The 25628-nt window shown below is 40.1% G+C and overlaps 2 protein-coding genes across 7 annotated transcripts; one reads left to right on the plus strand and one right to left on the minus strand.

Annotated features, from left to right (window-relative positions):
• Window positions 1-2: 2 nt before the first annotated feature.
• On the minus strand, window positions 3-25144 carry LOC116313847. Of its 2 annotated transcripts, none has more exons than XM_039622553.1 (13): window positions 24806-25144; window positions 20905-21083; window positions 20746-20803; window positions 3845-3939; window positions 2349-2675; window positions 2074-2175; window positions 1900-1971; window positions 1283-1381; window positions 978-1163; window positions 833-880; window positions 675-737; window positions 535-564; window positions 3-443 (listed from the first exon to the last, which is right to left on the minus strand). In XM_039622553.1, the coding sequence occupies exons 1-13, from the start codon at window positions 24907-24909 to the stop codon at window positions 385-387; spliced, it is 1422 nt and encodes a 473-aa protein (XP_039478487.1). In that variant the 5' UTR covers window positions 24910-25144; the 3' UTR covers window positions 3-384. The 2 variants fall into 2 exon arrangements, with proteins under 2 accessions (XP_039478487.1, XP_039478488.1); XM_039622554.1 differs by lacking the exon at window positions 24806-25144 and adding an exon at window positions 21397-21482.
• Window positions 5248-20430, plus strand: numa1 (nuclear mitotic apparatus protein 1). Of its 5 annotated transcripts, none has more exons than XM_039622552.1 (24): window positions 5248-5868; window positions 6124-6206; window positions 6318-6403; window positions 6812-6885; window positions 7516-7604; window positions 7692-7766; window positions 7887-7980; window positions 8093-8252; window positions 8444-8583; window positions 8769-8880; window positions 9410-9527; window positions 9881-10021; window positions 10301-10414; window positions 10613-15010; window positions 15213-15422; window positions 15595-15785; window positions 16417-16554; window positions 16948-17023; window positions 17534-17729; window positions 18305-18441; window positions 18571-18864; window positions 19011-19112; window positions 19195-19512; window positions 20180-20430. In XM_039622552.1, exons 2-24 carry the CDS (start codon window positions 6168-6170, stop codon window positions 20201-20203), a joined length of 7326 nt encoding a protein of 2441 aa, XP_039478486.1. In that variant the 5' UTR covers window positions 5248-5868; window positions 6124-6167; the 3' UTR covers window positions 20204-20430. The 5 variants fall into 5 exon arrangements, with proteins under 5 accessions (XP_039478486.1, XP_039478484.1, XP_039478485.1 ...); XM_039622550.1 differs by having other exon boundaries at window positions 5249-5868; window positions 16948-17047; XM_039622551.1 differs by having other exon boundaries at window positions 5249-5868; window positions 17531-17729.
• Window positions 25145-25628: the final 484 nt, after the last annotated feature.

The following is a 25628-nucleotide window of genomic DNA, read 5'->3' on the forward strand; positions in this document are numbered from 1 at the left end:
AATTTTTCTCTTTAAAATAATGAAAAGACCATAAAACCATTTTTATTTTTAAAAAGTCTTATTTCAATGTCATACACACAGGCTCAATACAACAATCTGTAAGTTTAAACAGCACACACGTCTAGAGTCACACGACTCTGTACATAATGGTAAACATATCAATAGAAGCCATTTTTAGTATCATCATCATGCAATCAGTTTATATGTGAAAACACTGATGGACTTTATTCTAACAGCATTTAAGAGAATAGTGGAATGCAGCACACATACAATACAAACAAATACAAGAAGACATGGATCACCTTAAAGGAGTAAAATAGAAAAGAATTCGTAGCCCTCATTCTCAAATGAGTTTTAAACTCCTTCATTCGTGCCCTTCATTCTCTACAGCTGGCTGAGCTGTTCGGTGCTCATGTTGTAAATCGGGTTTTTGTATTCACAGTCTGAGAGGGAAAGAGTGGAAAATCGGGAGAGCAGTTCAGTGCACAGTATTATTCCATCTCTAACATGCCCACAGATGAAGTCAGCACTCACTGTCTTTGTTTTTCTTCTTCTCGCGGTCTGCTGGAAAAGAAACAGGTGAGGAAAGAACAGAAATCAGTGTTTTGTGCTTATTGTCACACAGTGATAAATAATTCTGATCATTTAGAGAAAACTCAGTGAACACTAAGTACCTCTCTTTTGATTCTCCGCCTGCTTTGACTTGGCGTGTTGCTTTCGGAGATCATGTTGGTTTACTGTAAAATAAAATGGATGAGTCAAAATCAGACAGAACTGAAATGATGATAGCATAATTATAAAAATAAAAGATAATTAGAATTGCTCATTCTACCATAATAATGCTGACTGAAACTTGCTGGCCGTAATCTGCTGAAAAGGTCTAATGGGGTAAGAGAAGACGGTTACTTCACACAGTTACAATTTAGAAGTCACCAATAATGCAAACTGCAGAAAGTATATTGACTTTTTCTAAGCACCTAAATGAAATCTATGTTTGGTTCTCTGACTTTCCACCCTTTCAAAGCGAAACTGATCCAAGTTTGGATAAATTCCACCGCTGCTTTGACCGGGCTGTTGAGGCTGGGTCCTGTCCAGATACTGCACAGCTCTGTGTGGATTACTTCTGTTGGGGTCAGCACTGGTTGGGAACTGGTCATCATTTTCTATTGTTTGAGAACATTATATATTGAACTTTTTTCCCCCCATTTTTCAGTTGATATACAATAACTTCAAAATGTTTTTTTAATAGTGAGGAAGAGAAGAAAATAATGAGTAAACTCACCATAAACAAGATCATGAGGGTAGGCTCCTACTGCCTGTGGTACATGTACATGCACACCTACTGGTATGTTGATTGTTGTCACAGGTGGGGCACTGGGACCTGCAGTGAAACATTAGCAGAGTAACTGAAAGATGTCTTCTGTTTGGTTCTGCTAAACATGAAGACAGCAGGTAGCCATCTTCACAAACAAAACAGGGATGAATTAAATATGTAAATAACTGTCAAAGAGTGAATAAACGGTTGAAATAGCACCTTTAAAGTGCGTTGGTTAACAGCTGACCTAACAGTTACTTAATAATATTGATTAAAAACATCAAATTATTTTGTAAAACTATAAATGAACAGCTGAAAGGTAGCAAACAGTCTATGATTTGATAGATAAAGGCATGTTTTGTAGTTTTACCTCTGTATAGCGTGTTATGTATATTGTTGTTATTATAATGCAAATTCACATGAACATTAAACATAATGGATAGCCATGAAAGTGGTACTTGTTTAAATGTATTTTATGCATCTGTCATACATTTTTTAAAAAGGAAGAGAGTCTTCTAGTCTTCTAGTTTACACCCAGCAAATAAACATTACCGGAGTGACACAGAGTTGAAATTGTTGCTTACCCGGAGCAGCTGCACTACTGGGAATGACCGTACTCTTCTCTACTTCGCTGTTGCTTTTGTTGTTATGGATATCTACAACAGGATCAAAAAGTGAGTTGAATATACAATGAGCCTCCTAAACAATCACTAAAACACCCAGCTTTGACTTTAAATTTCAGACAGGGCAATTCTCACCTTTGCATTTTTGGTAGCTGTAGTAGCCACCGATACCCAGCACAAATAGAGCAGTCACACCAGTGCAGATGTAAATCACCAGCCACGGGATTTTTTGTGTACCTGCATGAAGAGTTGTGGTTTAACAAGATCTATATCACAGGAAACAAACTTATTTATTTGTCCTTTTCCTTTGTGCTGGGCCTTGACATTTGTCACCCAAGGACGGAAGAAACAGTACAGGCTGCTGCTTAATACTGAATAAACTTAAAATCTACAAGTAAAAATCCACTTACCTATTTCATACAGCACCACTTGAACACATTCCCCCCCCTGTATACAGTGATAAAATCCTACATCAGCCTTTTCAAGAGCATCAATTCTGATAGAGTAGTTCCCCTCTGAGCCCTGGTTTGGATAGACTTTCACTCGGCCATTTCTGGGGTCCAGGAATGTAACGTGCCCTTCAGATGACAGATTGAGCAATTGCCCTGAGCCATTGTAGTTCCATGTCACTGTTTTGAAGCTGCTTTTTTGAATGTTGCATGGTAGAAGCAAAGATGACCCAACTAGAGCCCCTAGTCTGTACTCTTCAACGATTCCTCCTAAATGCTCACAGGATTCTTCATCATAAAGGGAAAAATGAAACAAAAGAGAAAATTCAGGTCACTCCATTAAAGGGTGTGGATTTCTGAAATGTAACTGAGTGATTATGACAAAGACTAATAATGTATAAATGATAACCTTAATCTTGCTTATGAAAACCATGAACAATTTTACATTGCCTGCCAAACACACAGGTAAAAATGACCCTGTGTTACTATATCAAGGAAAAAAGTATGGTCATTTGTTGTAAATGTTAAAATAAAGATACAAATCTAACAGATATACTCTTTAAAATGCAGCTAAACAAGAGTTTGGTTAAGTTTAAGTCAAAGTTATGATGAACATTTCCTTTGTGTTTTGTTCAGGTGTTATGAGTGATCTGATCTTAAGATCACTTACTCTTTATTAAACAGTCTTCTATCAGGTCGCTGGTAGACTTTATATCGAAATCCTGCTGAAAGTTTACCTTGTTTAGTCTTCTAAATAGTTTTAATAATGGTATTACTTTTTGAATTTGCTCTGCAAATACTTTTGCATAGTATAGAGTTCACCCTTTCTGCAATAAACACAAGTTGCCATGTGTCACTGTCAGAAAAAACAGATTGTCCCACCTCCACGCTGAAGTCCGGTTGGAATTCCTCACCTGTTTTTCTCCATTTAAGCTTTTTAATCATTGGATCCCTGGAGGTTAAACTGACTCATCTGAGCGTGGTGGTCATTCAGACCAAGTTTATTATTTAATTTTACTCTGTCTCTTTTTTTAAATCCAATGCAATGTCCCGTTTTTGCAACTGGTTTTAAGCAGCTTGCTCTAGGATAGTTTACAGAAGATTTTACGCTGAACTTCAAAACTGACAACTTGTGTTATTTATTTTATTAGAAAATATGTTCAGCTAAATGTGTTTCTCTATGAACCAAAGTTAACTGGACATAGTAATGCCATGAAGCTCATGACAGTTAAGTTTAATGGTCTAAATACATTAGGTGTACTTTTCATTGACCGGATTCTGAGCTTTTCACTCGGTAAAGTCAAATATTAAAAAAAAAGAAAGAAAAAGAAATGAAAGAAAACCTAACAGACTTATCTAGACATATTTTTTTCTAAATATTACATTAAAACTGGTTATTATTTGTACATTTTTTATATCATATTTTTCAGATTTCTTAAAAAAACAAAAAAACTTACTATTTGAAGACACACAAGTGAAGCACAGGGCAAAAAGGAAAGTCCACCTGACAACGTGCATCTTCATCATCATCTTGTACAATGTGAGCAGCACCCTGACGATGATATATTAACCTGTTTAAGCATCACGGAACAAAACCACAAGACCACCAGTTTCACTTCTTTGAAGAAATTCTTTATATTAACTGCAGCCAGATTAACACAACCATTATTTTAACTGAGCAGCAGTCATGGGAAAAAACAAATGAACCCAAATGACTAAAAAAAAAATCTTTCAAACAGTGATATCGTACTTTTGACAGACAGCAGAAAGGACCTGCTGCAAAAGTCTGCTTCAGACCACTTCCTGTGGAAACGATGTTGATGTTTCCGGAGTACGAGACACAAAGAAAGATAATTATATGAAGTGATCATTGTGCAAAGGTGTTTTCCTGTCACTGTGTGATATGAAATATCAGTCTGTATGAATTTAAAGAGCTGGTAAACAAGTGATTCACAATTCCAAAATAAAGGGACTTCATCTATCAGGTCATGGGTTAACCAGCTGAAGCCATGTGTGTTTCCTTTAGCTGTCACTGGCAGCTCTACTTAGTTTTTGACTGAAATACGTCCTACAGGGCCACAGGAGTCCAACCTTAACGTAAAAATAGTCACTTTCATCACAGGGAAAGTTGGATTTCAGGCCCTTTTATCAAACATTTGAACTTCTTTGGTACCTCTGGACCTCTGGACAGAAATAAAATGTCAAGCGGTATAGTTTAAAACCAGAAGTAACTAAATAGGTGACCAAAGGTAATTAAGAATACAGATTTTTTTGCTTTTATCAGAGCCTCTTCCCTTTTTCTTTTCCATTTTCTTGTTGTCTTTCATTTTTACAGTTAGTTTTTCCATTTGCTGTTCCTTTCTATTTTGCACTTCCATAAATGGTAAATCAGAACCAGAATCTGATTTTTTCACAAAGCTGTAGTGCTGAGAATTGTGTTTTTTTTTCACCCCCCACTGGCTGTTTACTGTAAACGCTTGTGCTGAATCTGTCATTTAAAGAAAATGTCATGTGAACATTGTCATCATAGTTTAGCCTGCCACCTGCATGCCCTCAGCTACAAGTCATAATTTGACTAGAAATGGAGAATGTAATGTAACCAGACAATCACATGGCAGAAACTTATTGCATTTTAGCATCTGAAATGGTTAAGATGAATGATTACCTTTGTTTCTTAAAGTTTAAGCATCAGCATAAGAAAGAAAGGTAATTTAAATGGTTTTGAATGATGGCTCTGAGTATTTTAAAACTTGCTGATCTACTGGGATTTTGCCACACTCCAGTATCTTATTAAATTTCTGCCAAATAGCATTGAAGTATTTCTGTAGTTCCACCCAGAACTAGCAAAGTGTACCTAATAAAGTGTCCACTGAGTGTATATATCTATTTTCTATTCCATCCATGGTAAGGATCTCTGTTTCACTGGGTTTTCCACGTTTTAACAATAATAGTGACCGAAAACAAAAGCCGTCATTTCGTTTTGACAGCTGCGCTTGTTGTAGTCCTTCCTCGGAAGATTGTAGTTTCACCTTGGCAAACATACACGTCATCAACATGAGCCGCCGAACGAACGCCGCGATTCTCTGAAGCCCTTACAAATTCTTCTTCACCCTTTTCCGTAACTCACGTCACTTGGCATGGAGGTCAATATAAAGTGTTTAAAAAGGAGATAGGATGTAATTTATTTATTTATTTATTTAACTTTTCCGCAGTACCTGTGTTGCCCGGACATGATCGAGCACAACTTCCGCTTTGTAAACCAATCAACTTAGCCTATTTTTCAGACGCGTGTATACGTGTAAACGGATTGGCTGGTTCAATTTTCTTCGTCTCTTTTTGAATTTCGTGTTAGTTCACATGGGACTGTTTATTTTCTACCAGTAACTCTATGTACTGTAGACTGGCAGGCGTATCTTCAGACACTAATAAGCTACACTTCAGACTAGTGCTGTACAAGTGGCAAGAATTGCTAACCTTTAAGGTGAGTCACGATTTTTACTACCGTTCGACTTAATAGACGTTACTGAACCCTTTGGCAGCTCTATTTCGGCGCAACAGTAGGTCAGCAGCTGGTGCTTTAAAACATTATGGTCAAAATAACTTTGCTGAAACACATTGTAGATATTATTGTCAGGTACTTGTTAAGTAGTAGTAGTTAAAAAAATGTCGTGCAACAATGTTAATCGGTGCTAACTGGATAGCTTGCAAGTATTTAACATAGCTTTTTGTTTTATAGTTTCCTGATCGGAAATCCCTTTTTTGAATAAAGGGTCAGCCAAGATGGAGATGAACTTGGCTGTAAAGTCTTTACTTGCCTGGGTAAGTTGAGTTATGTTAGTGGAAATTACGGTGAAATGATTGCACTAATGTTTAACGTTTTAATCACCCGTTTTTGTTTTGTTTTTTTCTCTCCAAACTATAATTTTATAGGTGAACAGTTTAAAACTCTGTGACTCAGAACTGACCATCGATGACTTGCAGGACGGAGTGATCGTACTTAGACTTGTTTATATGCTGTAAGTATGCTGGCAATGCGGTGTAATGTTTAGCCCAGGAGTGGGCAATCTCAGTCCACGAGGGCTGGTGTCCTGCAGGTTTTAGATGTGTCCTCGAACCAACACAGCTGATTTAAATGGCTAAATTAGCTCCTCAACATGTCCTGAAGTTCTCCAGAGGCCTGGTAACGAACTAATCATGTGATTCAGGTGTGTTGACCCAAGGTGAGATCTAAAACCTGCAGGGACACCGGCCCTCGTGGACTGAGATTGCCCACCCCTGGTTTAGCCTGTGTAAACAGGGAGTGTCAGCGACTGACAGGGTGTTAAACGTGTTGGTTGTGTGCTTTTGGAAAATATAGAGCTCCTACTTCCTTGCAGCAAACCTTTATTTTATTATATTTTTCTTCTTTTTCTTTGTCATTTTAGGAAAAAGCAGCCCATCCCCTGTCTAAATGATGCAACTGAGGATCAGTTCAGAGTCATTGCAGAGTTCCTAGAAAGTGAGTTTCTTTCTGGAGAGAGTTAAAAGAGCGTCTTTTTGAATGAGTCTGATATTAATACAAGATAGATGTAATAAAGGCTCCAGCTGGTGAATCACAGCACTTTAGCTTATTGAGGCTTATGTTGTTCCAAACCAATGACTGAAGTACGTATGATTAAAGGGGATTTCATGGTCTGATCGGGCTTAAAGCGCTTTGTATTTCAGAAAGTGTTAATGTAGGAACTTAGAGCTCATCCTTACTTTAAACACATTGTTTTCTCTCCCTTAAATAACAGATATTTTGCACCTTTGGACACACCCTGCATTCCTGGGTGTGATCCAAATTGTGTCCTGGTAGATGGACTGCTACTTATTTAACACTTTTCTACTGTTACAGGGTGTGTTTTAGCCTACAAGCCAAATTCACTCATTCATATAATACACATTAACTCTAGTGGATAAGTGTTAGTTTGGGGTTTAGTGTCTTGCACAAGGACGCTTCAGTATGTGAGCAACTGAGCTTCATGTTTAAAGATGATTGGCTTTACTTCCTGAGCCTCACTGTAAAACTTCCTCACTGGTACCATTTTTATTATAATGGGTGATAAATATATTACTGACCTGAGCGTGTGTGTGTTTTGTTGTTTAGGGGACTGCAGATTTAATGCAAGCAAGAGCTCTTCTCTGCGTTGGGACCACATTAGAGATGGCATCAGCCTAACAGCTGAAATTTCAAAGGTAAAAAACTTCCTCTTTGTTTTTCATTTTTCTTTTGAAAGGCCCAGAGAAAGCACTTATCATACTTTTTTATTGCGACATCACTAGGTGCTTTTGTTGCTTGTATACCATGATATGATGAATGACCACTGCACTCTGAACATGTTGGACTGCGATGTGGAGGTAAGCTGGGAGCTGCTGGTGTATTGTGGTCACACTTATATATCTCATCTCATTTATCATTAGTTGCATGGTGCTATTATTTTTAATTCTGTGTGTATTTATTTATTCCCACTCTGCTAGCGGGAGCTAGCACACCTAACTAGTTCCTTTGTGATGGAGAGTGAGGGTTGTGTTTATTTGAGCGAGGAACTTGACGCCCATCTGAGAGGAAAACGTAAGTCAGAAATGTGTCACTTTTGTTTTTCCCCTCCGGGGTAGACTGTAATAAGAAGTCTTTAGCAAAACAAACTAACTGGCTTGACTTTATCGTGTAATCTTTGTCTCAGATTTGACTTTCTCTCAAGAAATATTTGAGCAATCAGCAGCCACCTCTGGTACCAACATGTCAAGCATCTCTTCCTTCTTGGGTGATGAGTCTCCTTTCTTCCACCGAACCAGTAGAATAAAATTTCTGGACATAGAAACTGTGGCTTCTTCTTCAGTCAGGTACCAGATTTGACTTGAATATTGTAACATAACCTGAAAATATTTATTTAAAGATATAAGACAGTTTTATGGGTTATGTTAATCCAAACTTCCTCGTATTATATTATCTTATAATATACATGATGAAAATCCACAGGTTGTCATCATTTCATTGAAAACCTTTACCTTTCTGATCTGCTTAATTCACACAGCAGTTCTCCTCTGGAGGATGTAATGAACACACCGAAATTTCAGCTGAGGAAAATGCAGCGACAGATGATCAAGGAGCGAGACTACCGAGATAGTTTGGAGAGGGAGCTGGCCAGCAAGATTGCGCTCATTGAACAAAGAGGTACTATCTGTTGAATGTATGGTTTGCATTTTGTTAGACTTATATGAGAAATGGCAAAATTCTTGTTAAAGCACCACTCATATTTTGTCTAAGATTGTGTGCATTTTCATTTAAGCTTTTTATACCTGTCATGTTTTCAATAGACTTAGCTTCATGCTTTGGTTTTCTTTCTCTCTCTTTCCCAGAGTCTCACATTAACCAGTTGCAGTACCGCCTGGATAAACTAAAGGAAGAACAAGGTGATCAGGAGCATGTTACCAAAGAACAAATTAATGAGCTTGAGATCAAGAACAATGAGTAAGTACCCAAGAACAGTGATTTATGAACCTATAACTAGGGATGGGAATTGATAAGATTTTCACGATTCAGATTCCTTTTTTGATTCTGTTTAACAACTTGATTCTTTATCGATTCTTGTTTTTAAAAAAGAAGAACACACAGGTCGATTAGCTTATAACTTTGTTTTATATCTTCTCTTTGAACAAGATAGAAATTTAAGAGTAACATGGCCTTACAAACCCAACAGTGAGATCTTAAGAGATTCACAGCCTAGGGCTTCCAATTAATTGAAACAGTGGGAACCGGTTCTCAACAAGAACCGGGTTTCGATTCCCATCCCTACCTATAACACCATATAAAATCATCATTTTAATATCACAACCATAACATCTAATTTCTATCCACAAAAGTTACACGATATTTTGTAATCATGTTGCCTAGCAACCCCTAACAACAGACTAAATTCTGTACAACAGACTAATAATCTGTACTTCAAGACCTTTGTACATATTTATTTATTCATTTATTTATTTATTTATTTTTCCAGCTTACAAAAGCGTCTTAATGAGATGCTGAAGCAAAATAAAGACCTCAAGACAAACACTTCACTCATGGAGCGCAAAGTGGATGAGCTTGCAGATGAAAACGGTGTGCTTTCTTCTCAGGTAATAACATGCAAAATATTTAGTTTTTTGTTTGTTTTTGTTTTTTTAAATTGTTGTTTGTTTTGTTTTTGTTTTTTTAAATTGTTGTTTGTTTTGTTTTTGTTTTTTTCTTGAGGGTCTCTTATTTACACTAAAGATCTAATGACCGTGTCTGCTGTTATGGCTTTTGAGGCAAATCTGTGATAGTGAAATCTCAATTATGACAGGATTCAGTAAAGGTCATGTGCATTTGATGTTTCTGGAGAGTGTTGCACTAGTAGAAACCTTTTAAAGTCTTGAGGAGTTTTTTGTGTCAGTTTTAAGATCAAAAAATGGATTTGAAAAACCTTTTTATCTTTTAAAAATTTTCTCAGGTGAGAGCTGTGTGCTCACAGCTTGCCGTCTTTGAGACAGAAGTTGGTAGACTGACGGAAAGTCAAGTGTCTGCTCAGGAGGAGTGGAGAAACAAAACAAACCACCTACAGTCTGAGCTCAACCAAGCAACTGCTCAAAAGGTATAGATTCACAAGAGATAGTTTAACATGCATTCCTGTGTCATTCAGAGAAATCCAAATGCAAAAAGGACAATGAATTGGAAACATCATTTCTGTTAAAGACTCACAAGAAAAGCACATTTAAATACTTGTGTCTGCCTATTTTGTTATAAATAAGGAAGAGTAGTTATATTAGTTCTGTGTTGAATGTAAGTAATCTTATTTCTCCATTGGTCTCATTAAATGTTGGTTTTTATACAAATGAATTTACTGTAAGCTGCTCTCTTTCTCATTTCTCAGGAACTCCTTACAGAACAAATTCAAATCCTTCAAGGAAAGATTTCCTGTTTGGAGGATGAAATAAGCAAGGCCAGTAAGGACGAAGTAGGGGAAAATATGGGACCCATAGTAGAGGTAATTATATGTAAAAGCTAACAATTTTAAAATCAAACTTAATTGAAAAATATGTAAAATATGAAAAATGTATAAAATATTATGGTAAACGATAAACATCTTGAATTGTGTATCCTCAGTTTTCAGTATTTTCTGTTTAAGTTTGGAAATTTTATTTTCTATTTCATTGATTATAATTGTTGGTTCTTAAATTGCCAGAGAGAAATGTTGGAGACTGAAATCAGGGGTTTGAAGAATGAGCTAGAGACTACACATTTCTCCCTGAAAAAGGCTGAGCTGGAGATTCATGCTAAAACTCAGCAACTGGAGGAATGCCACCAAGAAATTAAGGAGATAAATGAGCAGAGGAGAGTTCTTCAGGAAGAGATCCGAGTCCTTAAGCTTCAGCTTGAGCAGGTTGAGCAACAAAAAAATGAGCAGACAGACAGGCTACAACAGCATATTGCTGCTTGTGAACAAGAAATAAAAAAACTACAGGAAATTAAGCAAGCAAAGGAAGATCTTCTTCGTCAGACTGAAGAAAAGGTGAATGATCTTGAGACAAAGTTAACTGCTGCTACTTCTCTGTTGGCTGTTAAAGAGCAGCAAATTAACAGTCTCAAAGATGAAGTTGACATGCTTACAGATGAAACTAACAAAAACAAAGATGAAATTCAAGCCAAAGAAGAAGAGCTTTCCAAGTTACTTCTTGAAAAGTCTAATGTGCAAGAAACTCTCAGTGACACAATCCAGATCTTAACAGCTCAAGTGGAAGACCTTAGTTCATCTCTCAAACAGGCGGAGCAGGAAATTCACATGAAGCAAGACTTGCTGGATAAAACCACACAAGAGAATGTCCAACAAAGAGAGCTACTTCAACAACAAATTGCTGAACACATGGAAGCACTCGAGAAGCAGAAGACAGTGTCTCAAGATGAAATGAAGAGGCTAAATGCAGATATTCATGCTAAGGAAGAACAGTTGGCTCGGCTAGAGACTGAGGCCTCTACACGCTCTGAATTGTTGCAGCAAGAGCTTGATGATCTGAACAACCAAATCAAAAGCATGACCCATTCTCTTGAGATGGCCAAGGACCAGGTTCAAGCCAGAGAAGCTCTAATGGCCAAACAGCAAGAGGAAAGCACTTTGCACATTGAGGAGCTTAGGAAACACATTTCAGTTCTTGAGGCAGAAGTGAATCGACTGAAGCAGGAAATCCAGACTAAAGAGGCTGAGGTAGATGAGATCAAGTTTGACAAATGCAAGGAGTCAGAAGCTCTACAGAATGAGATCCAAACTCTTCAGGGTCAAGTACAGTGTTTGAAAGAATCACTGAAGAGTGCAACAGAGCAGGCTGAGGTTAAAGAAAACCTGCTGAAACAAAAGGAATTTGAGTTTTCTCAGGAAAAGAACTCTCTACAAAACATGATGATGACCTCAGAAGATGAGGTAAAGCGGCTGAGGGAGCAGGTCGAGGCCAAAGAAGAACAACTGATCACACTTCAAAAGGAGGGTTCGATCAACTCTGACATGCTACAACAAGAGATCGAAACTCTGAAAAACCAAGTATGTGACACGAGAGAGGCTCTCACAAAAGCAGAGGAGGAGTTTCAAAAGCAGCTAATTGTGCTTGAAAAACAGGAGCAGGAGAGTGTCGTCCAGAAAGAGCTGTTGCAGCGACAACTGTCTGCCTCTGAGGAAGAGATGAAGCGAATGAAAAGTGAGGTCCAGGCAAAAGAGGAACAGATGGTTCGGCTAGAGACTGAGGCCTCTACACGCTCTGAATTGTTGCAGCAAGAGCTTGATGATCTGAACAACCAAATCAAAAGCATGACCCATTCTCTTGAGATGGCCAAGGACCAGGCTCAAACCAGAGAAGCTCTAATGGCCAAACAACAAGAGGAAAGCACTTTGCACATTGAGGAGTTTAGGAAACACATTTCAGTTCTTGAGGCAGAAGTGAATCGACTGAAGCAGGAAATCCAGACTAAAGAGGCTGAGGTAGATGAGATGAAGAACGACAACTGCAAGGAGTCAGAAGCTCTAAAGAATGAGATCCAAACTCTTCAAGGTCAAGTACAGTGTTTGAATGAAGCACTGAAGACTGCAACAGAGCAGGCTGAGGTTAAAGAAAACCTACTGAAACAAAAGGAATTTGAGTTTTCTCAGGAAAAGGACTCTCTACAAAACATGATGATGACCTCAGAAGATGAGGTAAAGCGGCTGAGGGAGCAGGTCGGGGCCAAAGAAGAACAACTGATCACACTTCAAAAAGAGGGCTCAATACACTCTGACATGCTACAACAAGAGATTGAAACTCTAAAGTCCAATGTGAATACTATGAGAGAATCTCTCACAAAAGCAGAGGAGGAGTTTCAAAAGCAGCTAGTTGTGCTTGAAAAACAGGAGCAGGAGAGCGTCGTCCAGAAAGAGCTGTTGCAGCGACAACTGTCTGCTTCTGAGGAAGAGATGAAGCGAATGAAAAATGATGTCCAGGCAAAAGAGGAACAGATGGTTCGGCTAGAGACTGAGGCCTCTACACGCTCTGAATTGTTGCAGCAAGAGCTTGATGATCTGAACAACCAAATCAAAAGCATGACCCATTCTCTTGAGATGGCCAAGGACCAGGCTCAAGCCAGAGAAGCTCTAATGGCCAAACAGCAAGAGGAAAGCACTTTGCACATTGAGGAGCTTAGGAAACACATTTCAGTTCTTGAGGCAGAAGTGAATCGACTGAAGCAGGAAATCCAGACTAAAGAGGTTGAGGTAGATGAGATGAAGACTGACAAATGCAAGGAGTCAGAAGCTCTACAGGATGAGATCCAAACTCTTCAGGGTCAAGTACAGTGTTTGAATGAATCACTGAAGACTGCAACAGAGCAGGCTGAGGTTAAAGAAAACCTACTGAAACAAAAGGAATTTGAGTTTTCTCAGGAAAAGGACTCTTTACAAAACATGATGATGACCTCAGAAGATGAGGTAAAGCGGCTGAGGGAGCAGGTCGAGGCCAAAGAAGAACAACTGATCACACTTCAAAAAGAGGGTTCGGTCCACTCTGACATGCTACAACAAGAGATCGAAACTCTAAAATCCAATGTGAATACTATGAGAGAATCTCTCACAAAAGCAGAGGAGGAGTTTCAAAAGCAGCTAGTTGTGCTTGAAAAACAGGAGCAGGAGAGCGTCGTCCAGAAAGAGCTGTTGCAGCGACAACTGTCTGCCTCTGAGGAAGAGATGAAGCGAATGAAAAATGAGGTCCAGGCAAAAGAGGAACAGATGGTTCGGCTAGAGACTGAGGCCTCTACATGCTCTAAATTGTTGCAGCAAGAGCTTGATGATCTGAACAACCAAATCAAAAGCATGACCCATTCTCTTGAGATGGCCAAGGACCAGGTTCAAGCCAGAGAAGCTCTAATGGCCAAACAGCAAGAGGAAAGCACTTTGCACATTGAGGAGCTTAGGAAACACATTTCAGTTCTTGAGGCAGAAGTGAATCGACTGAAGCAGGAAATCCAGACTAAAGAGGCTGAGGTAGATGAGATCAAGTTTGACAAATGCAAGGAGTCAGAAGCTCTACAGAATGAGATCCAAACTCTTCAGGGTCAAGTACAGTGTTTGAATGAATCACTGAAGAGTGCAACAGAGCAGGCTGAGGTTAAAGAAAACCTACTGAAACAAAAGGAATTTGAGTTTTCTCAGGAAAAGAACTCTCTACAAAACATGATGATGACCTCAGAAGATGAGGTAAAGCGGCTGAGGGAGCAGGTCGAGGCCAAAGAAGAACAACTGATCACACTTCAAAAAGAGGGTTCGGTCCACTCTGACATGCTGCAGCAAGAGATTGAAACTTTGAAAAAACAAGTATGTGACACGAGTGAGTATCTCACAAAAGCAGAGGAAAAGGTTAAAGTCCTTCAGGCAGAGTTGTCAGTTGTCAATGCGCTCGCAGCTGATAAAGACCAAAGTATAAACACACTCAGAGAGGAGGTCACTGCTCAAGCTAACTTGGTACAAAAAACAAAAGCTGAAGCTGAAGCCAATGAGAAAATGGTGGGTGAAATAAAACGGGAGAGCTCCAAACAGACCTATGTTCTCCAAAATGAGATCCAGAATTTGAAGGAGGAGGTGGAAAGGCTTCTGGCCAAAGAGCAGAAATTAGTTGAAACTCAGCAAGAGTCTGCTCAGCAAATAAACCTCCTTCAGCAACAACTTGCATCTGCAACTGCAGAGTTGACACAGAATGAAGCAACACATGCTGCAAACATCAGGTTGAAAGAAACCGTGCAGGAGATGCAGGTTACCACACTCAAGGAGAAGGAGGCTCTTGTTCAAGAAAAACAGGTGCTTTTGGTCAGAATACTCCAGGCAGAAAAGGATCACGAAGCCATAGTTTTTGAGAAGGAAAGACTTCTCCAAGCCAACCTGGCCCTTGAGAGGGAGAATGTAGCCTCACGGAAGCTTGAGTCTGTACTGCAGCAAGAGCTGGAAATACTGAAAATGCAGAATGAGAAATTGTTGAAAGAGCGAGAGAAAGCAGAAGAAATTGAGCTAATCAAGAGAGATCTGCAGGAACAGCTTGCCACTAAATCAGAGGCTGCTGAACACTACAAGGCTCAGGTTGGTGTGACCAGAAACTGTTACAAAATATATTTTACTGCTTGTGACTGAATAGCCGCATGGATTTGTTTGAGAATTTGATCATTTTTATTTCTGCTTATCACTTATTAGAATAACTGTTTTGTTCATGAGCATTTTTTTGTGTGTGTGACAAATGATCTGGACTAGAAAATTATTAAGATACGTGTTTTGAATACCACAGATGGAGAAGGCTGCAAATCATTACAACAGCAAGAAGCAGCTTCTCCAGCAAAGCCAAGAAGAAGTGGATGCTCTCAAGCTTTCTCTTGAAGCTAAAGAGCGTGAAATGCACACTATGATAATGGAAAAGAAAGTACTTCAGCTTGATTTGGACAAGGCTCAAGCCAATGAGAAGACACTTTCACACAGGGTGGCCAGCTTGGAGGCACAGGTTAGTATTGGAGTTTGAAGCATGACAATTGAACACCATGAGGAGAAACAAGAAATTAAAAGCACACTTGATTTTTTTTTTTTTTTTTTTTTTTTTTTTTTTTTAAGCATTCTAATCTGTTCTGTGAGAAGAATCTCAGGTGAAACCTCACAAAATTTCTGTTTACTTTCAGCTGGCCTGTGCTGACCAGAATTTGAGAGTACAGAACAAGATTCATGCCACTGGAGGCAGTGCAACAGGCTCGTGTTTCTTTGAGGTGCCTTACTCAAACTCGGGGGTTTGCACTAGAGCACAGGTGAAGAGAGCTATGAGCTCAGATAGCCTGGACCAGAGCAGTCTGGAAGACTCTCTGAACTCCACAAGGTAAGTGTTGGGTTAAGGTTTCTCAGAATCCTTTCTTAGGACTTGCTCACCAAACAGACAGGAAAATAAATTAAACGCACAGAACAGCGTTAAAAGACTGGTGTTCTAGAGAAGAGGAGATGCAAAATCTTTTAAAAGCCGTGACTTGAGTAACAGATAACTGAAGTCCAGTTGGGAAGGATGGCTCCAGCTGAAGTCAGTGTGTTCTTAGAGTAAAATGCATTACATGAAGCACACGATGATTGCAGTAATGCATTACATTGAGAAGAATCCAAATGGGATGACAAATTGATATTCATGTTTCAGGGGCTGTGGCTCATAATTTCTGACATGCCTTCACTCTGTGTTCCTACACACATCTTCAACTTCATTTCAATCCCAATGACACACCTGTGATGTTTCATGACTACTTTAGTACTGACAAAACACAACATGTCTTTCTAGACACACAAACACCTGCCAAAATTCTGAACATCACCTTTGTGGTAGTTCTTACAAAAACCACTCTATACATGCAGACACTCAGTGTGTGGAGCAGGTGAAAGTGTTATATTGGATTTGGAAAGATTTAGTAGGGGTAGTGATTAATGCACACTGTTTTCTTTCTTTTTTTAAAAACTAACTTTTTCAGAAAACTGTCAGCGCCCGATGAATCCAGCACACCACTTGTTCGCAGTTCAGAACGCTTGGCAGCCAAACGCCGGGGTCTAAAGGCCGAGTCACTGGAAACTTTGTACTTTACTCCTATAAACACCAGACAAGTCAAGAGGTGCTTTTGTGGTCATACTCCTTACACCTTTTTAGCTCTAGATTGGTTGTGATATTACCAAGACATGTATTATTATCGAGACAAGATTTAAGAATTAGCAGTGATTATATCTTGTCCCCTGATATTCTGCGATTATGAAAAACTTTGAAACTCTTTACTTCTTTAAGGAGTGTGTACTTTATTTCCTGGTTACTGTAGTAAAATATTTTATTATTCAGACCCTTTAACATTTTTTCATAAATGTACAATTGTAATTGTAATGTATAAAACTGAATTAGACACAATTGTACAGATAATTGTGTCTAAATTTTATTTTTTGTATTAGAAACAACACTGATTTATTTGCTTTCAAAATCTTTCATTTTCAAATTCTTTTTCTTTCTCATCTTCCAGAACCGGAGCAGAGGAAATTATGGATTCAACCCAAAAAAATCCCACTTCGTCAGTCAAACGCCGAAGAACCACACAGGTTATAAACATCACTATGACCAAGGTGGAGGAAACTCACACACGCTTACTGCATGTTCACAATAATACACACTGATAAAATTGGTTTATTTTAATATTCTCTGTACTTTTTTTTTAAATCACAGGGGTTTCAACTTCACTTTTTATGTAATTTAGTCACTATGCTGATGAAGGTGTACTACTATTATTATTATTATTATTATTATTATTATTATTATTACTATTATTATTATTACTATTATTGTTGTTTCATTTAACCAGTTTCTAAAATTTCTCTGATGATGCCTTTCTCTAACGAGGAATCACTGTCTCAAGTTTTAACTATCATACTAAAAGATTAGTTGACTTATAGATCTCTGTGTACATCACTTGCTTGTTGGCAGCACATATTAATTCACCGCAGCACCTTAACAATACATTTGAGTGGTCCAGAATTTCCCTTTCTAAATATCCCTAAACCTCCATCCAAGTATTACTGTAGTTGTGACTGTTGATGTCTGATCTGTAGAAGACCCCGGGCTGCGGCGAAGCTGATGAGACCTTCTACAGCCTGGCTTCAGCTCGCTCCCAGCCAAACCTTGCTAATGCAAACTCCGCCCGGCCCGTGTCTATGGAGCTGTTTGACACTCCCGCCAGAAGGACCAGCTGTGCCAGCGACCAACTCATTGGGCTTCCAGGGTACAGACGGAGCACCATCCACGTACAGCGTGAGTAAAAGGATCAGTTTTCCCTCCTGAAAGGAAACAGTTGCAGAATCATGATGGAACTTCACTTAAGTTTGGAGTTTGTTTGGTTGGTTGGTTGGTTTTTTTTATTGTAATTCTAATAAGTCTTCAGAGAGAAACTGCATTATTCATTTGGGTATCAATTATTGTATAGTAGGAGCACCTCAAGCTGCTTGATTATGGAAGAAATCATAATTACAGTTATGACAATTATAAAGACTATTTCATTAAAATTATTTCAACCAATCAGCTTCCTTTACCAGTTATAATTCACTTTTTATATAACTAAATTTATATAAGTATGTAACTTAGCATACTTGTGAGTGATGTCAAGCTGAATTTCTGTTACTGTTGTGGCCCACCTGCAGTACCTTTGTGGCCCATGAGGGGACGCTGACCACACCTTGGAAATCACTGTTTTTCCTTGTTTTAACAATTGGTCGAAGCCGAATTTGGAGCTGATATTAAAATTGCAAACTGCACGTTCATAGTAACAACAGTAAAACCTGAGATTTGTGTGTATGTGTAACTATTTTCCTTCATCGGTTTCTTTTCAGCCACCAGTACCTTCTGTGTCGGAGCAGAAAACGAGCCTGACGGCGGACCTGAAGACTGGCTGAGGATTGCGGAGCTCCAGGCCAGGAACAAGGCCTGTCTGCCTCATCTAAAGAGCAGTTACCCTGTTGAGTCTGAGGTGATAAGAGAAGCATTTGGATGCCAAATTTCTCAAATAGTGTGTTTGTTCCTAATTAAACGAGTGTATATTGAATACACTACACTGAATGTACACTGAATGCACTAAAATCCTTCTTTCTTCTTCTAGACTGGAAGGAGTGGTCCATTGGTTTTCACAGACGAAGAGCTACGTACAGGTGACCCGTCTGACACAATCCGCCGAGCGTCCATGGTTCCAAGCCAGCTGCGGGATTCCCTCATCTCCCATCGACAGTCTCTCATGTTGGGACAGGTGGGTGCTGCTGCTGGCACTCGCTCCGACCGTCTGTCCTTGATGCCAGGTCAACTACCCTCAAGGACCACCAGCTCCTATCAGCTGAGGAGCCCAAAAGGCACAAAGCAGTCTTCATCCACGTTGTCCCTACACCAAACTTCACCTGAGGTTGGTTGAACAGTACCATGAACAGGAAACTGTGATATATTATTACTGGTGCATAGTATATTGTATTGTTGTTGAATAGTCATCAAAAATAAGTAGAAAAATGTTTCAAATGTAACCTTGTGTTTGCTTTTTATCTCAACCTGAAGAAAAAGATGAAAGCCAGCTGCTTCCCTCGTCCACTCACCCCGAAAAACAGGAGCGTGAGCAGTGGTCCTTCTAGCTCTACTCTTCGTGCTGCCCTCAGCCCAGTGAGTGTAATTTTAGCTCACACAAAATTGTGACAAAACTTTGTTTTTGCGTTTTGCTAAGTTTCACTTGCATTACTCTCAGGCCGACCGGAGGCAGTCAATGATGTTTACCATTGAAAACACCCCTAAAAGCAATAACTACCTGAAGAAACATCTGAACAAGCTGCGCAGCTCTGCACGAAAATCCCCAGGCAACAGCTTAAAGAAGTCGCCCGCTCAGACGAGCGCACGCATGTACCAGGAAAAAATGCCATCGGGTAGTTCACGTGCTGGTGTGAGACAAGCTGGGAGAACTGGAAACTTTAAATCACCTCAGGTGGTAATGAAAGGATCGAGGAAATCTCCCCAAGCCGCTAGCAGATCTGCAAAGTCTCCTGGATTGACAGCCAGTGCTCGCAAGGTAAACATACACAGACAACCCTGTTAGTTTTACAGGGTGCACTTTAATAATTTAAGGTGACCCCTAAGTATCAGTTCAGTCCCTCAAATGTATAATAGTGCATCTCTAAAGATTAGAATATCATGAAATTTCAGTCTAAAGAAATTGTTTTAGTTATGGTTTATAGCTCATCTGTCAGGTTTACAGCTGTCAGAAATCCACTGTCTCAAATTTATTAGGATATTTCCCAATAATAACAAGAAATACTATTAATGAAAAAGAATTTGCAATCAGAAATGTCCAGTTTATTAAAGGTATTTTTTCTTTACATACTCGATATTTGGTTGAGGCTCCTTTATCACAAATTCCTCTATCAATCAATGTGGTGCTCCCAGGATGCTTTGATGGCAGCCTACAGCTTCTCTATATTTTGGGGTTGAATTGATTGACAAAGAATTACCTCTTTTGTTATTTAATTATAATCTGACACTGCAGTGGTTTATGAAAGGCCAACAGCACAGGGTGTGTGGTTTTTTTTTTTTTTTGGTTTTTTTTTTATTTCTGACATGTGAAACAACATTTTATTGTATTCAGATATTATTAAATCTTGTTTTGTAGCAGTGTTGCTGAAATGCATTTTCCTGAGTTTTGGTTTAATGTTTGTCTTTCTTTTCTTCCAAACTTACAGATGATGCGAAGGATGAAAGTCTGAAGACTGGTCAAGCCCCCCACATCCTCCCGTTCACCCACAAATAGTTCATTGGGACTTTGTTTTTAACAGTTCATCATTCTTTTTCTACGTTTGTTTTGCTTCTTACTCTTTGTATTATATGTACATGTTTCTCAGTTAATTGATTTAAATGGCATTGCAGGAAATTGATGTTGTTTGACCTGCAATTGTATTTTGATATTTTTAATAAATTTCTCATTGATTTGGGAGTTCAGTCTCTTAATTTCATTGGTGGTGCCATAAATGGCCAGAATAGAAACCTGAATTGTTGAGGCATGTCAGTCTTATGGACTTATTTCATTATTTATATGCACCCAATGCTGCTTAGTAGTAGTAGTAGTATTATCATCATTATTAAATCTGCTTCATTCACCAAAGATTATAAGGTTTCTTACATAAAAAGCTATTATTTATATTTTGAGATGAGAGTTCAGAGACTGCATTCTCTCTTTGATCCAGGTAATGCTGGAGGAAATGTTGAGAATTAAATACCTGTTCAGGAATCATCCATGTGAAACACTTACAGGTCAAAAACCAGGAAGAAGAAGAAGGCCTTGGACTCATAGCAGTCTTTGAGCTGAACTGGAGAAGAGAGTTACTTTGATATTTGGCCATGTTAGAAGAACAAAGTTTAAACAAACCCAAGTTTTCCCAGTCAAACTGATTAAATGAAGCATGCGTACTGATGTTTTCCTGTCCGTAGACTTTCTTGAGGATGTCGATCTCCTTCACCGTCGCCTCTCTGGTCTCTTCGATCTCCTGCGGCGTCATCTTGTCGGAGGGGGTGATGTCGATGATCTTCACCGTGTACTCCTGAGAGGTCCGCTTGTCGACGCAGCGGCGCACCACGCTGCTCACTTCCCTAAGGATGAAGAAAAAAACCCCCCAAAAAACCCCACATCAGCCGTCCGAGCTGCACATCTGTTGCTTTTAGGTTTGGATAGGAGGGCAACTTGTGATAACTGCTGGATAAAATGTTCTGTGACCGTCACAGTCTCTTTCATCATGAATCATGTGTTTAATCGTTTCAAAACAGCACTGTTTTTGGTAAGAAATCAGTGACATGGTCAGACTAAAGGAAAGTGTTGGGTCTGTCTAGCACAGGCCCACCGCTGGAACGAGACAATTTAACTACACCGCAAAAGCACTGAACACCAAGTAGGCAAAGTTCATACTCATGCATGAGGGAGACCGGACCGGAGCCAGATGTCGTTCCGCCCACTTGGCCTCCGTCGGACTCTCAGCCAGGTTCCCCATAGCACTCCTTTTATTGTGGTTACATGAATATGCATAGGGTCATTAACATATGACGTATACATACACACAAAGAGTACCTTGCCTGTGCGTTGTGTAAGAGTGTGTGTGTGTGTGTGTGTGTGTGTGTAAGAATGTGAACCTGTGAAGACTCCCCAAAGCTGCTGCCAGGAGTCTAGCGGTCCATCTAAACAAAGGGCTCTTATGCTTAACCAGATACAGAGTAGGTGTCCTCCTATACCATAAATCAGTAAGAGCAGATATAACCTCTCTCCTGACCTTAAGTTGTGTGTGCATGCCAGAGTGCTCTGGAATGCACACAAAGTTTGCTGACTATTAAGGATCAAAACCTCTACCAATCTACAACTGGTCATAAAACTCTAAGCATATATGGGTAGATATTTCTAAGCATAAATGACAATCACAATACAAATCCAACAGAAAGTATCGTGTGTTTTTACCATCTTACCAGTTTGACAGAGCAAGTAAAAACAGTGAAGAATGTGCTTGTCATGAAGATTGTCTTGTTTATCATTAACGTCCAGGAAAACAGAGAAAAACATCAAGTAAGCAAACTGAAAACCTTACTGTTGAAATTAAATTCAGAGGGCGATTTATGAATGAACAAGAGAAACTTCAGGGTGACCACAGTAAAGGAACTCCAGTGACTTTTCTCTGAATGAAGAATACTAGAAGAAGGACACATTGTCCACATCCTGTGACCTCCTGACCTGCATGTGGGAAAAGGGGGTGAAATTACATAATCTATCAGCCTGACGGCCAACACTTTGTCTGAAGCGTGCTGAAGTTAATAAATGTGGCCTCCTTGGATAATGTGTCTTACGTAACAGCACCACCCTCTGACAGCTGGTGGATTGAATGACAATGCCTTGGCTCGGCTCCCATTTCTCAGGGGCTTGTGGGAAACTTTGGGGAAACTGCTTGTTCTGTTCAGAGAATGATAACTGTTTGAACTGAGGTCTAAATCTGAGGTGTGTTGTAACGTTAAATGAGTCTCTACAAACTAATAGCAAGCAGTTTTCTTGTGTTCTGCCTTGTTACTCTTTAAAGTTACTTTGTGTAAATTATCCATGATTAGTCTCCAAAAGTTGAATCTGTTTATCTGGACGTAGCGTTTTGTGGGAGAAACGTAAAGGCCCTGAAGGCCCTGAGTAAATGTGGTTATCCCAGCTGGACTTTTGTCAAAGCGGGAAAGGCACCTAAAGAAAGCTCCAGCCGATCCAGGAGAGAAGGACAACCACTGCCCAAGCGAAAACCTGTAGTGATCCCATATGTGTCAGGAGTATCAGAACAGTTGAGACGCATTTTTTCTAAACACCGGGTCTCTGTGGCTTTTAAACCCCAAAACACGCTGCGCCAAAAACTGGTCCACCCCAAGGATCGGGTCCCCCGACACAAACAGAGTAACATAGTGTACGCTGTTAAGTGCCAGGAGGATTGTCAGGATTTATACATCGGGGAAACCAAACAACCTCTAGCGAAGCGGATGGCACAACACAGAAGAGCAACCTCATCAGGCCAGGACTCTGCAGTCTATTTACACCTACAGGCCAGTGGACACTCTTTCAATGATGAGGATGTACACATCCTGGACAGGGAGGAACGCTGGTTTGAGCGCGGAGTCAAGGAGGCCATTTACGTGAAGAGGGAAAGACCATCTCTGAATCGAGGAGGGGACCTAAGGGTACATCTTTCGCCATCTTACAACGCTGTGATTGCAGCCATTCCCCAACTCAAAGTGAATGGTACTCATGGCCATTGATCAGTGTTCTTTGATCAGTGGGTTTTGGTCAGTGATTGTTGATCAATGGTCATGGGAATTTGCATAATTATGATTAAGGAACTGACCTCACAGCCCATTGTTCCTTCAGTGGGCTGGTTTCAGTCATTATGCAAATGTACTGTTTATAAGGTTTGGGGAAACCTGCAGTCAGCTGAGACTGAAGAAGTCACTTGGATGAGTGACGAAACGTTTCTCCCACAAAACGCTACGTCCAGATGAACAGATTCAACTTTTGGAGATTTTCTTACCTGGATGATTGAGAATGCATCAAGACGATATCCATGATTAGATTTAACTAATATATGAAACCTGGCTTCTAATTTCTACCGTGGCTTCATTTGTAAGTTCAGTCAGGTAGCAGCACCTCTCACATGCCTCACTAAGCTCTCTTTCACCTGGTCTCCTGAGGCCGATGCCGCTTTTGCATAACTCAAAAACCTTTTTTCCAAGGCTCCAGTCCTGATTCAGCCAGATGTCCATTAACCATTTATCATAGAAGTTAATGCTTCTGATGTTGGGGTTGGAGTAGTGCTTTTACAAAACACCCTCCAAGCTCAAACCATGTGCCTTTTTCTCTCGCTGCCCTTCTCCCACAAAAACAAAATTATGATGTGGGGGACAGGGAGCTCCTGGCCGTGAAACTTGCATTGGAGGAGTGATGGCACTTGCTGGAGGGTAAATGCTCATCAGGCACATCTTTATTCTTTAACTCTTTCAATGTTTCCATTTTATATCGACCAGTTTCCCGTAACATCAAACCGGATGCGCTCTCCCGGCAGTTTGCCCACAGCACGGAACCGGAGGAGGCTCCTTCCATCCTTCCTGCCAACTGCAAGGTGGGGGCGGCCATGTGGGAGGTGGAGGAGGAAATCACTTGGGTTTTGGAGACGGAGCCTGACCCAGGCACAGGACCTGACAATTCATTCCAGCTGCAGCTCGCTCTAAGGTCCTGGATTCATAAGGTGAAGTTTGCATGCCACCCAGGAAGAGGTAGGACTAGTTCCCTAATTAAAAGACATTTCTAGTGAGACACCCTGGAAAAGGATGTCTGAGAGTATGTGGCTGCCTGTCCAGTATGTGCACGCAACAAGTCTAACACTTAACACCCAGCTGGGCTTTTACAACTGCTCCCTGTGCCATGGTCACGTATCATGCTCGTCACCTGTCAGCTGACAAAAACACCATACTCACCATCATTGACAGGTTCTCCAAAGCCGCCCACTTTGGCACCTTAGATAAGCTTCCCACTACCACTGAAACTGCTCAAATTCTGGTTGAACACATTTTCAGATTACAAGGACTACCTGTAGAAATAGTCTCCGACCGCGTCCTGCAGTTCACCTCATGAGCCTGGAAGGCTTTCTGCACCGCTCTCAGAGCCAAACCTTGTCTTAGTTCTGGTTATCATCCCCAAACAAACGGTCAGACTGAACGGTTAAATCAAGAATTAGAAACCATACTCCGCTGCATGACCTTACATGGTCCACCTGTCTGCACTGGGCAGAATACGCTCGTAATTCACTCACATCCTCTGCCGCTGGTGTCTCACTTTAAATCCTCCATAGGTTATCAGCCCCCACTGCTCCCGGAACAGGAGGTGCAACTTGAGTAGCTTTCCATTCAACACCATCTACAGCGTTGTCGACGAGCTTGGGATCAGACTAGGCCAGCACTACTCAAGTCAGTCAACTGCCAACACCAGTATGCCTATCAACGCCGTTCAATTGCTCCAGTTTACACACGGGGACGAAACGTATGGCTGGCGGGCAAGGACATTCCACTCAGGACTGAGTCACGCAAACTTTCACCACAGTATACTAGCCCATGGTGACAGGGGGGGTACTGTCATGGTTCGGGTGACTGGCAGAATATTTCTGTAGAGCTGTGAGTCTCCTCCTCTGGGCGGAGCTGACCTCATTTCCTCCCTGGAGCTGCGCCTGAAGCGCATTATCACAGCTGTATTTAAGACCAGCGCTGACTATTACTCTTGGCCAGATCATCTGCTGCCAAGTGTCAGTTCACAGCTCATTCATGTTCTCCGTGTTTGAATCTGCATTTTGGGTCCATATTGCCTTTTGGCCTCACCAGCCGTCACAAAAATGACCATTTCATATGGTTTTGTTTACAATTTGTAGGGAATTTGTATGACCTAAGATCCAGTTTCTCAATATAGTTCTTCGTTTTTGTCAAAAAAAAAAAAAAAAAAGCTAATCCAAACTTTAATAATAAATAATTTCAGTTCTACTTATATGCACAGCTGGGTGACTAATTTGTATGTTTTAAGTCCAACAGTAATAGAAATGTTTGGATAATGAAGTAAAATATAAAATACAGTGTAAAAATTTAGGC

This window comes from Oreochromis aureus, linkage group 14 (genome assembly GCF_013358895.1).
Source record: "Oreochromis aureus strain Israel breed Guangdong linkage group 14, ZZ_aureus, whole genome shotgun sequence".
Taxonomy (NCBI): Eukaryota; Metazoa; Chordata; class Actinopteri; order Cichliformes; family Cichlidae; genus Oreochromis; species Oreochromis aureus.